This window comes from Schistocerca serialis, chromosome 11 (assembly GCF_023864345.2).
Source record: "Schistocerca serialis cubense isolate TAMUIC-IGC-003099 chromosome 11, iqSchSeri2.2, whole genome shotgun sequence".
NCBI lineage: Eukaryota > Metazoa > Arthropoda > Insecta > Orthoptera > Acrididae > Schistocerca > Schistocerca serialis.
Genome location: NC_064648.1, coordinates 178,494,484 through 178,509,185, shown reverse-complemented (window position 1 = coordinate 178,509,185; position 14,702 = coordinate 178,494,484). Strand labels below are relative to the sequence as shown.

Genomic DNA, 14,702 nt, shown 5'->3' with positions numbered 1-14,702 from the left:
ACTTAAGCCCTCACGAGTTCAACTCGATTTTTCTAAACTGGAGGAAACACTTCACGGCATTCGCTTCAGAACTGCTACAAATTCGTCTGGCAATAGACCGCGCCACTCGAACTGTCAACACAACTGGCACTGCTAAGAGTATCCTACAACTTCACCAGCAATGAGCTATACGCAATGCTGGTGACTATTTTGAAGGTCAGTAAAACTTTGAAACATGTATCTGTTTCGTATGAGCTGTAAATAAATAGTTGCCACTAAAGTTCAAAAAAAAAAAAAAAAACAAAGATTATGTGACTTACCAAACGAAAGTGCTGGCAGGTTGATAGACACACAAACATACGCCCAAAATTCAAGGTTTCGCAACCAACGGTTGCATCATCAGGAAAGAGGGAAGGAGAGGGAAAGATGAAAGGATGTGGGTTTTAAGGGAGAGGGTAAGGAGTCATTCCAATCCCGGGAGCGGAAAGACTTACCTTAGGGGGAAAAAAGGACAAGTATACACTCGCACACACACACACACACACACACACACACACACACACACACACACACACACATATCCATCCGCATGTACACAGACACAAGCAGACATTTGTAAAGGCAAAGAGTTTGGGCAGAGATGTCAGTCGAGGCGGAAGTACAGAGGCAAAGATGTTGTCGAAAGACAGGTGAGGTATGAGCGGCGGCAACTTGAAATTAGCGGAGATTGAGGCCTGGTGGGTAACGGGAAGAGAGGATATATTGAAGAGCAAGTTCCCATCTCCGGAGTTCGGATGGGTTGATGTTGGTGGGAAGTATCCAGATAACCCGGATGGTGTAACACTGTGCCAAGATGTGCTGGCCGTGCACCAAGGCATGTGTAGCCACAGGGTGATCCTCATTACCGACAAACACTGTCTGCCTGTGTCCATTAATGTGAATGGACAGTTTGTTGCTGGTCATTCCCACATAGAAAGCTTCACAGTGTAGGCAGGTCAGTTGGTAAATCACGTGGGTGCTTTCACACGTGGATCTGCCTTTGATCGTGTACACCTTCTGGGTTACAGGACTGGAGTAGGAGGTGGTGGGAGGGTGCATGGGACAGGTTTTACACTGGGGGCGGTTACAAGGGTAGGAGCCAGAGGGTAGGGAAGGTGGTTTGGGGATTTCATAGGGATGAACTAACAGGTTACGAAGGTTAGGTGGACGGCGGAAAGACACTCTAGGTGGAGTGGGGAGGATTTCGTGAAGGATGGATCTCATTTCAGGACAGGATTTCTTCATCAAAATCACCCTCTCCAAACCTTCCAGGAATTTCTGACTTCCAACCTTGCCTCTCAATCCTTCTTAAAAAACCTTAATCCTACTCCCAACATCACCACTGCTGAAGCCCAGCCTATCCGTGATCTGAAGGCTGACCGATCCACCGTCATTCTTCCGGCGGACAAGGGTTCCACGACCGTGGTACTTGATCGTCGGGAATATGTGGCTGAGGGACTGCGTCAGCTTTCAGACAACACCACATACAAAGTTTGCCAAGGTAATCCCATTCCTGATGTCCAGGCGGAGCTTCCAGGAATCCTCAGTACCTTAGGCCCCCTACAAAACCTTTCACCTGACTCCATCAACCTCCTGACCCCACCGACACCCCGCACCCTACCTTCCACCTTCTTCCTAAAATTCACAAACCCAATCATCCCGGCTGCCCCATTGTAGCTGGTTACCGAGCCGCCACAGAACGTATCTCTGCCTACGTAGATCAACACCTTCAACCCATTACATGCAGTCTCCCTCCTTCATCAAAGACACCAACCACTTTCTCGAACGCCTGGAATCCTTACCCAATCTGTTACCCCCGGAAACCATCCTTGTAACCATTGATGCCACTTCCTTATACACAAATATTCCGCACGTCCAGGGCCTCGCTGTGATGGAGCACTTCCTTTCACGCCGATCACCTGCCGCCCTACCTAAGACCTCTTTCCTCATTACCTTAGCCAGCTTCATCCTGACTCACAACTTCTTCACTTTCGAAGGGCAAACATACCAACAATTAAAGGGAACAGCCACGGGTACCAGGATGGCCCCCTCGTACGCCAACCTATTCATGGGTCGCTTAGAGGAAGCCTTCTTGGTTACCCAGGCCTGCCAACCCAAAGTTTGGTACAGATTTATTGATGACATCTTCATGATCTGGACTCACAGTGAAGAAGAACTCCATAATTTCCTCTCCAACTTCAACTCCTTTGGTTCCATCAGATTCACCTGGTCCTACTCCAAATCCCATGCCACTTTCCTGGACATTGACCTCCACCTGTCCAATGGCCAGCTTCACACGTCCGTCCACATCAAACCCACCAACAAGCAACAGTACCTCCATTATGACAGCTGCCACCCATTCCACATCAAACGGTCCCTTCCCTACAGCCTAGGTCTTCGTGGCAAATGAATCTGCTCCAGTCCTGAATCCCTGAACCATTACACCGACAACCTGAAAACAGCTTTTGCATCCCGCAACTACCCTCCCGACCTGGTACAGAAGCAAATAACCAGAGCCACTTCCTCATCCCCTCAAACCCAGAACCTCACACAGTAGATCCACAAAAGTGCCCCACTTGTGACAGGATAATTTTCGGGACTGGATCAGACTCTGAATCTGGCTCTCCAGCAAGGATACGACTTCCTCAAATCCTGCCCTGAAATGACATCCAATCCTTCACGAAATCCTCCCCACTCCACCTTGAGTGTCTTTCCGCCGTCCACCTAACCTTCGTAACCTCTCAGTTCATCCGTATGAAATCCCCAAACCACCTTCCCTACCCTCTGGCTCCTACCCTTGTAACTGCCCCCGGTGTAAAACCTGTCCCGTGCACCCTCCCACCACCACCTACTCCAGTCTGTAACACGATCAAAGGCAGAGCCACGTGTGAAAGCAACCACGTGATCTACCAACTGACCTGCCTACACTGTGACGCATTCTATGTGGGAATGACTAGCAACAAACTGTCCATTCACATTAATGGACACAGGCAGACAGTGTTTGTCGGTAATGAGGATCACCCTGTGGCTAAACATGCCTCGGTGCACGGCCAGCACATCTCGGCACAGTGTTACACCGTCCGGGTTATCTGGATACTTCCCATTAACACCGACCTGTCAGAACTCTGGAGATGGGAACTTGCCCTTCAGTATATCCTCTCTTCTCGTTATCCGCCAGGCCTCAACCTCCGCTAATTTCAAGTTGCCGCCGCTCATACCTCACCTGTCTTTCGACAACATCTTTGCCTCTGTACTTCCACCTCGACTGACATCTCTGCCCAAACTCTTTGCCTTTACAAATGTCTGCTTGTGTCTGTGTATGTACGGATGGATATGTGTGTGTGTGTGTGCGAGTGTATACCTGTCCTTTTTTCCCCCGAAGGTAAGTCTTTCCGCTCCCGGGATTGGAATGACTCCTTACCCTCTCCCTTAAAACCCACATCCTTTCGTCTTTTCCTCTCCTTCCCTCTTTCCTGATGAAGCAACCATTTGTTGCGAAAGCTTGAATTTTGTGTGTATGTTTGTGTTTGTTTGCGTGTCTATCGACCTGCCAGCACTTTCGTTTGGTAAGTCACATCATCTTTGTTTTTAGGTATATTTTTCCGACGTGGAATGTTTCCCTCTATTATATATATATGTTAAAAACTTCACTAAATATTCATGTATTCATGTCACACTCGCATGTTCGCAATTCATACACACACTTTCTCTGGTACTTTGGCAGATATCTCTAATTTTGATTTGCAATGGGTAGTTGGAGTCTGCCCAAACAAATAATGCTTGTCATGTCTTTCATGCAAAGACCAGTGTCGACAGAAAGTACTGATTTGTTTTTCTTTACAAACAAAATTATTTCAAAAGTGGAATTTCACATGCCTGTTCAATAGAGCAGCCTCCTCATTACTCAGGTGCAATAGTTGTTTAATCGACACGTATTAATAGGGGCAGTAGGACAGGAAGCGTGGCCACTGCTACCCCCACGCAGCAGTGCTATTCGGTCACTGCTATATTACTCATTATTCTTCCTATTTCACTGTCCCACTTAACACAATTGATCAAACAAATATTGGACTACAGTAACGTGCGACCGCTCTGTCAAATGAGCACGGGAAGTTCCATTTTAAATATAATTTTGTTTGTAAAGGAAAACAAACCGATGCTTTCTGTAGATACCGGGTGCCGCGTAGAAGTTTTGGCGAGTAGTGTCTGTTTGGACTGGCTCGATATACACGCTACAGACACGAAATTGCAGATATCTGTGGAAACACCAGTGAAGATGCACCTGATGACTCTTAGGAGAGATACTCTATACATATACAGAGGGGTCCCAAAAAATGCACCCACTGTTTAAAAGTCCGTAACTTGCAAACTAATTGACGGAGTTGTCTCATTTTTGGTGAAAGTGTAGCTTAAAGTACAACTGAAGGATATCACTCTAGCTGTTTGAAATGGTCCCCATTAACATCCACACACAAACAATGCCACCGAACTGCAGCACAAACTACTGACTGCAACGTGTTCAGATGGGTATTTGCACATGGATCCTCGAAGTTCATCCAATGGGCGTGGCGTTTGTCGATAAACGACATCCTTTAGTGTTCCCCACAGGTAAACGTCCAGAGCAGTTAGGTCTGGGGAACGTGGTGGATACTCCACAGCACCTCTACGGCCTATCCATCTTCCTGGTAGATTTTCGTCAAGACACCCCCTAACACGATTTTGGTAGTGGGCTGGACCACCATCTTGTTGAAAGGAAACTCTTCCGTCTCCATACAAGTGTCGGATGGCAGGTAAAATGGATGTCTAAAGCTTCTGAAGGTACACCTCACCGGTAACTATGCCGTCAAAGAAGAATGACCCAATTGAGCCCCGGTAAGACAACCCACACCACACATTTACTCCGGGCAAATTCACGGCTTTGTCTACACGGACGTTCGGATTTTCGGCAGCCCAGTAGATGCAATTGTGGCGATTTACTGTACCACTGAGTTTGAACTGTGCCTCATCAGACCACACAATCGTCTCTGCAAACTCTTCACCATTGTGCACCATCTTAGTAAACCACTCGCAGTACTCCATTCTACGATCTGGGTCGTCCTCGTTCATTGCGTATAGCAATCGTGGGATGTAGCACTTCCACTTTGCTGTCTTCAAAATTCGCTGAACACTTGAGCGACTCACTCCAGTCTCACGGGCACACTGTCTCACAGACTTCTGTGGCGAGCGAGTGAATTGTTGTAACACACGACGGGAGTTAGCTGGACTTGTTACTGTTACAGGTCGTCCAGATCGTTGTTTGTGTACATCTTTAACACAGCCTTCGGCTTCAAATATGTCTCAAATGCGACGAATCATTAAACGTGTCGGTGGCTCTGTTTGATACTTATTTCGCCATTGCCGTTGAACCTCATTAATGTTTTCGTACTTAAAATACCACTTCAAAACTGACTTCCTTTCATCGAATGTAAGCCTTGTGCCAGCCATGTTTACTCGAGTAACTAGGTGCAACTAAGAACAAAACACTGACTATCTGGCGACTGTCATCTGACAAAACAAAATAAACGCAATACAACGCTTGTGTGCTGATTGCCGGAACTACAAACTATTACACTACCAAAGATGAGACAACTCCGTCAATTAGTTTGCCAGTTATGGACTTTTAAACAGTGCATACATTTTTTTGTACCCCTCTGAATATTCTCCACAGAGCATGACCAAAATTAGTGGACGTCTATGTAGAGGACACACTGCGAAAATCCGGCAAATTTCCCCAGTGACTTAAGTGAAAATGATGATAAGTTTCCCATAAAGGCTACAAAATTAATAGAGTCTGAAATGAAAGTAAGAGAAAAATTGTGCAAAATGAAAGAGTCTGTACCAGAAAACTTTGATTGTTATACTTATTGTTTGTACTAAATTTTAATTCTAGTTTATCTTGGTGATGGTTCCTAACTCAGGTTTACTGTATGTATGAAACAACCAGTTGGTTGTCTGAACTGCATATGTAATTTGTGAATGACAGTGTTTGTTGTTAGAGTCAACACTGATATCAGTAACACTAACTTGTGAAATGTTGTGGTTGGTGTGTTGCCTGATAACAGTCTGTAATTGTTTTGTAAGTGGTTGTTCTGGAAATGGGCATGTTGTGTGGGTGACAGTGCTTTGTATCCTTTCCTAAATCTGCTTAACTCATCACTAACAAACTTACCAAGCTGTGCTTTGCTGCATTTGTATCGTGTTCTGTGTTTGTTTTTTGTGAATGTTATGTTTTTGTTCTACATTTTGGGTTTAGTGAGCTGTTTCTTAATGCTGTATCACCCTTCTCTCTTTCCCTCCTATCTTCCATCTCCTTGTGACCTATCCTCATCCAATTACATCATGCTATCCAATGTGTTTCTTTTTTTGGGTATCTGCATGAAAATTAACAATTTTTTGTTGTTGTTACATACTGGATCTCTTCCTGCTTTCATGCACTTTCGATTCCTACCTATCATCTGTTATCGTGATCATTGCACAACAATGGTACTATTTTTATTTTCTTAAACCAATCTATATCTTTCCATCAACTGTCATATGTTACTGTAATTGTTATTAATGTCTACACCATCCATTCTATTATCATAACCAAATTAAAATTTAATTTGTTTCATAACTTCCTAATTTTCACACACTGGTTTAATGGCCATTATTGTTTGTACTTCTTTTTTCTAACTATTTTGGTCTACAATGCTGCTCTGTAAATATCCATCAAAACAATTTATTTCAAATTTCATTGTTGCTGACAATTGCTGTTATATATGGATATCTGTACATGTTACACATGTAAAATGCTTTCCTATTTCAATCTAAATGCCACATACTTTCAAATTCACATTTGATATTTCTTTGTTTATTTCATACAATCTTTAATGTCATTTCTATTTCATTTTTGCATCAACATATTTCTTCACCTTATTGCTCATGGATGTGTCTCCTGTCAACTATAATTGTTTTCCTCTCAAACTCATTTGATATGTTCCACTGGGTCTGTATCTTATTAACTATATTGTCCTCATTTTCACACAATTTTATTCTTCAATTTACATCTCAAACTTTCAACTTTTTTCCACTTTCCTTGTTATGGAATATATTAACCGCACGGACAACCGACTCATCCTCACACCCTGGCGACACCTCTATCAATCCGTCTGTACAAAACAGTGCCAGTGTCCCGTAGCCCGCCTGTGTATGCCGATACGACTACCACTAGCACAACCACCACCACCACAACAACCACAACCACAACAACTCCTGCCCCGACACCTCCCGTCCCCCCGACCGAGCCCGAACCGGTAACTCAGCGCGCCCCGGAGCCGCCGGAGTCCGACAGCCTCGCCCGTGGATCGGGAGCTATTTTGCCGACGCCTCCGCCGACGTTCGAGGACGAGTGTCGTGCCGACGACAAGGTGCGCTGCGCAGACAACTCGCGCTACATCTGCGCCGTGCAGCGGTGCGACGGCACCGAAGACTGCCGCGACGGATCCGACGAGAGGGACTGCCCCGGACAGTCGACCACCACCACAACGTCGACAGCTGCTCCAGAGCCAGAACCGACTGGTACTGCCCGACACAGATGGATTACCATAAGTTTACCAGGATATTCACACTCCGTATTACCATGTTATATGTCAAAATACTCACTGTGCTTGTAATTTAGATACTGGTGGGAAGAGTATGAAATAACTGACATTTTCTAAGTGCTAATCATTTAAAAGGACCTATTTGCTTCATCTGCAGTCCTCCGTAATTTTAGTCTCATCAAGGAAGTACTGTGCAAAAACTTGGCCTCTTACGTTCTGAGAAAAGGATTATTTTCCTCAATCTAAACTATGCAGCATACAATGCAAATTTTATGCAATTAGCGACCAACTTACAGAAGAAAGAGCTGGTTACAGCAAATTAGAAAAGTTTAGATCAAAAGATAATGAATGGAATATCAGTACGGTTTAAGAGGCACTAAAAAATTTCAGGGGCAACTTTAGATAACTTATTTTAGGTTCAACCGAACTGTGACCGTTATTCGCATCAGCTGAAATGAACAAGTAACAGTAACCAGTCCATTTCACTGATCAGTTATTTATGTTTTTTCATTGATACCAGAGTGAAATAAATTTCTAGAGAAAATATTGTTAGATGCAAACAATTGCTAATTTTGTGGCATTTTAACTTTTCTTTTTTACATCTTAGTATCATTTTGTGCAAGGGCACAGAAAAATATTTGGGCTGAAGTTGCATCTTACTAATATTCACATTTAATATTGTTTACATATTTTCTGGAGTAAAGTAATTAATTCTGTTACCTTTAAAATAAGTTAGTGCAGGAATGAAAGTCAATATACTGAACGTGTATAGGATACATGTTTTTCTTTCATAATTTTTTTTTTCAGGGAGTGAGAGATATGAAGACTATTTCAAATTCATAGTCCTTTATCCCAGTCATTCTCAGAATGCAAAGAATTTTGACTGTGAGCACGCAAACTCCAAAATATGTACTGGAATGCTGGAAAAAATTTGAGTAGTCTTAATTGCTCTGGGTTATATCCTATGTAAACAATTTTTCTTTCACATTATTTGTATATCTGCTCTTCATACTTTTGTTACAGCTTTGTTTTTTATACAAATATTTTTCAGTAATGGCAATCCAAAAGAATTCAGATTTCCAGTCGACGAGGACAGTAATACTATTGATTGTGCTGTCTTGTGCATGATGATTCCAGAGTGTTCCTTTCCACTATTTCCTGTCATCAGTCTACAAAATTTTCTGTTTTCCATCTTTTTTGTCTCTGCCATCACCCACATCATCCTAAACCGACAGAAGAATCAAATTCGTCTGCCTCCTCAATGGAGGGCTCACAACACTGCAACCATTATCATATAACTGCACCAGTTTTAGGTTGTTGTACACGGGCGATCGACTGTGAAATGAGTTCGTGGAGCTCAAGAACTGCCTGCAGAACTGTGAGCCTGGGGATTCATTACTTAATTCTATAATCGATACTGACGGAGGATATTTCCCCCCTCCCCCAACCGTACTCAAACACTGAATACCTTTACAGCTCCGTGCATAGACAGGGCACGTCCCCCGAACTGTGCCTAAAGACACACAGCACTGCCATCTGAATATAGGCAGTACTTGTCACGGAACAACATCCGTTCCTTAAGACACATTGAGGTGTGCAAAATGTTCATCTAACCCTTGGCGCAAATATCAAATATTTATCGTGAGTCTTTGTTCATTTTAGTGTGAGGAAAGTGAGTGACACACAAGATAACAAAAGTTGCTAACAAATACAAGGTTTACAACTTTGCTTCTGCCATTTTTTCCCCGACATTTGAGGCTTTAATGAAACAAATTGGTTACACATGTATCATTCAAAGTATTTCCCACTGCTGGCCACTACTTTCTCCCATCTTTCGGGCAGTGTACGAATCCCACGTCGAAAAAATTGTTCATCTTTTGAAGTGATCCATGCCAGGCCATGCACCATTGATCTAAACAGGTCGGAGGGAGCAATGTCTGGAGAACACGGCGGGTGGGGTAGGACTTCCCATTTTAATGTTTCCGAGTACGTTTTGACCTCTTTTGCAACTTGGGGTCGAGTGTTGTCATGCTGCAAAATCCCTTTATTGTGCCTCTCACCATATTGCTGCCATTTGTCTTTTAATGCTCTGCTCAGAAGCATTAATTGCGTTTATAATATAATAAAATAATGAAATGGATGATAATAAAATGTTGAAATGCGTGGCTTTTTAAAATGTATTGAATTAATGAGATTAATTTTTCGGCACGAATGACAAGCACAATAAGCTGAGCTATGCCTAGAAATAAGTTCATATTATTTTGTAGGAGGCAGTAGTTTCTTTCTCCGCTGTAGATTTGTGCTTACTCTTCTTTATAATGCTACATTTGGTCACCGTGTTCACCTTTGAAGTCTTGACCGTGTTCCCATTGAGCTTGTCGGATCTTTGTAATTTTCCAAAGTACACAGGTGGACTTTAGTTCTTGTGATTATCGTACTATTGGAAATAACAACTCACACGACCTTTCTGTTAATAAAACAATACTGTATTTTCTAAACAGTGCACATATCAAATACATACTCCTCACTTATTCATATCGACCCCAAAATGGCGGTCTACAATTACTCACTTAAAATGGCATGCTTCTCACTCGTTCACTAGCTGAGTGCGAATCCTTCCTTCCTCCTACTGGTACAAGAAAATCTCCTCTCTTTTTTAACAACTGAAAATCAAAAATACCTGATGGTAGGCATAAACTCTATGATGGGCTACCGCTCATCTTTTCTCCTTGCCTTTAAAGAAGACAAAAAGATAAATGCGAAAGGTTTATCACACGTTCGATAATGAGCACCTGTGATTGTTTCACTCGCTTTTATCGCCTCATAGTACACGATGCTGAGCTGGTCCCGCCAAATGCAGAGCACGATCTCGGAGTCGTGAATATTCGGTTTGGCCGTCGACGTGGAAGCACAGTCGGTATATCTCCATGACTTTTTACATTTAGGGTTATCGTAACGAACCCATTTTTCATCCCCGGTCACAATGCGATGCACAAATCCCTTCCGTTTTTGCCTCTGAAGCAACTGTTCACAAACACAAAAACGCTATTCAACGTCTCTCCGTTTCAGCTCACACGGGACCCAAGTTCCTTCTTTCTGAATCGTGCGCACAGCCTTTAGGCGTTTTGAACTGACTTGCTGTGTCACTCCCACTAATCGCGCCAATTCTTCTCGAGTTTGACACGAGTCTTCACTCGGCAATTTCTCCAATTCTGCATCTTCAAAAACATTCTCTCTTCCACCACTATGCCAGTCTACGATGTTAAAATCAGTTCTCGAAGCATTGAAACCACCCACGAAATGTTCTTTCACTAACAGCGCCCTTACCATACGTACTTGAGAGCATTCGACAAGACTCAGCCGCCGTTTCCTTCATATTCAAACAAAACAGTAACACCTTCCGCAAATAACGAGAATTAGGCTTGTAAACTGACATTTTCAATCGAGACCAACTTTACGATGCAGACACAAATCGACTAATGTTTGAATGAGGTTATGTTGACCGAGGTCCAAGCTAACTGCCTGACGTCTGCAATCTGTTTCTTTCGACCGCTGCTTACCGTTGTCGCCACCTATCGGCAGACGGCGCAAGCAAAGTTGTACACCTTGTAATTTCATTGGCAAAATGATGAAACTGAAAGGTAAATCAGATGTGAGGATCTGCACAGAAGAGAGAGAGCCTCCTCCTACTCTTGCAGCTCTGAGGATGAAACTGCTTTCCTTCACCACGTTCTCAATTAGCCACCTCGGGATCGAGCAGCACCAGACTTGCTAACATTTACGAGAGATTCGGAAGAGCCTGTCGTCCCGGTGTCCGACCACACGTGCTTCGATGTACGGACAGAAGTGTCGGGCCGTTTCTTGCAGCGCCGTGGGGCTTGCCGATTGTAGCATCCCCGTCTAGTTGACGGATCTTACTTGCGAGCCTGTTGAGATGTAACTCCAGGTGTTGTTGCAGTCTGGTGATTGAGAAATGTACTGTACAACTTCTTTACCTCTTGCAGATCTCGTGGAAAGAAATTCTAGCTTCATCAGGTTTTGACTGGTTATCTCGGTATCAACCACCATACATTAGTAGAAGCTACTGCTCTATTGTCCAACCACGTGTGGTCTGATATACGGATACGAATTTTGGGCCTTCCCTCGTACAATAAAAGGCCCCACCGAGGTTAATGCCCCCACCTGACGGACGCATGTCTGTCGAGAGCTGTACGCGTTCTCACTCACGAGGCACTGCGGTCTGTTTTCGACAAAATTCAGCACACTCGTGCTGGCTAGAGGCCTTGAAGAACATCTTACCACTTCTCCTCTTCTTGCAACTGTCGGTGATAAAAATTTCCTCCGTCAGGTTCGTAATTGGCACCTCGGGATCGAGCACTGGCAGAATAACTAGTGTTCGTGAGAGATTCGTTCTGAGCTATTGCTCTGCTGTCCGAGCGTGCAGTCTGATATACAGGTTGTTTATAAATTAGTTATAAAAAAGTAACCTTTTATTGTGAAAATGGTAAATAACACAAGGAAATGTTTGATAGAGCATTGAATGCAGTATAACTTCTAGTTTTATTTCTGTCTAACAGTGTTAAGTTCCCACTTGGCATCAGACATTTCATCAGCCATAGTGGAGTCATATTACAGTGCAGTGTGTGTTCAGTGTTGTTTACTGTTTCATGAATTAAAATTTGTTAATACAATTCAGAGCCAATTCAGAACTACATATTGCGTGCGACCACATCAAAGACAAACTGTTCTTAATTCGTGCAGTCGTTTAACTGTAACTGGCAGGGGTTGAAGAAGTTTCACGGTCTTACACTGTCCGCCCTGATAGCTTAGTGGTCAGCGTGACGGATTGCCGTCCTACGGGCCCGGGTTCGATTCCCGGTTGGGTCGGTGATTTTCTCCACTCAGGGACTGGGTGTCGTGTTGTCTTCATCGTCATTTCACCCCCATCCAGCACGCAGGTCACCCAATGTGGTGTCGAATTTAATAAGGCCTGCACCGAGGCGGCCGGACCTGCTCCGCAATGGGCCTCCCGGCCTATGAAGCCAAACGCTCATTTCCATTTCATTACGGTCTTACACTCTCAGTGTGGGTAAATCGATGAGACGTGCCAGCTTACGACTGAATATACCCGGTGTTACAGTGTGGAGGGCATTAAGGAAACACCTCGCACTCCAAACCTATGAAATGTAACTGTGGCAAGACTTAATAGAAAGTGACAAAGTAAAATGAGCTAAGTTCCGTGTATAAATGTTTAACAAAATCCAAACTGAATACGATTATTTTAAAAAATTTTGTTCGTGAGAAAGCCCCCTTCCGTACCTGCAGTAGAGTGACCTAGCATAATGTTCAGATACAGTCTGCGCAGAAACCATTTCAGGTAATCAAACGTGTACAGGACTTTCCTAAGGTAGTTGTTTTTTGTGCTGTAAGCTGTAAAAAGATTTATGGTCCTTTTTTGCTGTGTCAACTGTAACTGGCACTTTGTACCTGGACATGATTGACCATTGTCTGATGCATCAATTACAACAGGACACTAGCACAAAATTTACTTTCCAGCAAGACAGCACGCCACCACATCACCGTCGTGTAGTTGTCTCTGTAGGAATGTGCCGACCCAGAATGGATGTGGTGGAAAAATATGCTGGCCGCCACGATGATCTGATTCAACCCCAACGGACTTCTTGGTACGAGGGCTACATTAAAGACAGAGTGTTTATTCCTCCACTTCTGGGAAATGTTGATTGGCTGTGACAACAGACAACACGAGCAGTTGCCACTGTATGTAGAGATTCGATTCTTAGGATTTGGCAGGAAACTGGTAGCATCTGGGACATTTGTTGTCTTGCAAAACGTAGCCACATTGACCATTTGTAAATAAAAGTTGAAGATACACTGCATTCAGTGATGTATCAAACATGTGTGTAAGTTATTTACCTGTTTCACAGTTAAAGTGTGCCTTCATTAATTTATACGACGGTCATTCAGTAATTAAAAGATACAAATTAGTCTGGAGAAAAAACCATTTATTTTTACAAAAAAATACTTTTTCTACTTTTCAACATAATCCCCTTGAACATTTATGCACTTGTTCCAATGGGCTACAAGCTTTTTTATTCCAGCAGCAAAGAACTCTTTATCTTGATGTTTGAACCAATTTCCCACAAACATTTTCGTGTGTCCTTTGTCCTCAAACCCTCGTCCTATTTAATGCCTCCTTAAGGGCATCAAACAAATGGAAATCACTAGGTGGTAAATCAGGACTATAAGGGGGATGAGGCAGTACTTGGCAGCCCATTTTGTCAACAGTTTCACAGGTTAGTTGAGCAAGATGAGGACGTGCGTTGCCTTGCTGGAGAATCACACCTCTACTCTGAGATCCACGATGTCTCTCTCTCTCTCTCTCTCTCTCTCTCTCTCTCTCTGTCGAGGCTGGCTTCACCTTGTTTAAAAGCAGAGCCGAGTAGTATCGATTGTTCATTGTGCACTGCTCTTCAACATAATCACAAAAAGCTCGACCTTCAGCATCCAAAAACGCCATCAACATGACTTTTCCTGCTGATGCTCAGGTTTTGAAGTTTTTTCTTGGTGTGAGTTGGTGTGCTTCGACTCCAAGCTTTGTCTTTTTGATTCTGGCTCATAATAGTGAACGCAAGGTTCATCACGAGCTAAAATTTTATTGAGGAAGTGCTCACCTTATCTTTCGTAACATTCCTTTAGCTTTGTGCACACTCTCAACCTCGTTTCCTTATGTAGCCGCACCAACTCCTTTGGGACCCATCTTGCACATGTTTTGCGGTACTTCATCGTGTTGCAGATAATTTTATGAACCGTACCTGTAATAACTTGAACCTTATCAACTATCATTTCCACAGACACACGCCGGTGGGCACGAATAATGTCATCAGTTTGACTTTCAAGTGAGGGAGTTGAAACTGCAACTGGTCGGCCTGAACAGTGTTTGTCAGTCACCGAGTCGTGACCAGTTTTGAACTGCTCTACCCACTTGTAAAAATTTGCGCGATTCGTATGACCTTCACCATAAACTTTAAGACATTCTACAGTATA

General features: G+C 43.4%; 1 protein-coding gene across 1 annotated transcript in view; it reads left to right on the top strand.

Annotated features, from left to right (window-relative positions):
- LOC126427231 (basement membrane-specific heparan sulfate proteoglycan core protein) overlaps positions 1 to 14,702 on the top strand; it is a 792,772-nt gene that overhangs the window by 42,971 nt on the left and 735,099 nt on the right. The window contains exon 7 of the mRNA XM_050089468.1: positions 7,219 to 7,614. Within this exon, the coding sequence (XP_049945425.1) occupies positions 7,219 to 7,614 (396 nt within the window). The remainder of the gene's footprint in view (positions 1 to 7,218; positions 7,615 to 14,702) is intronic.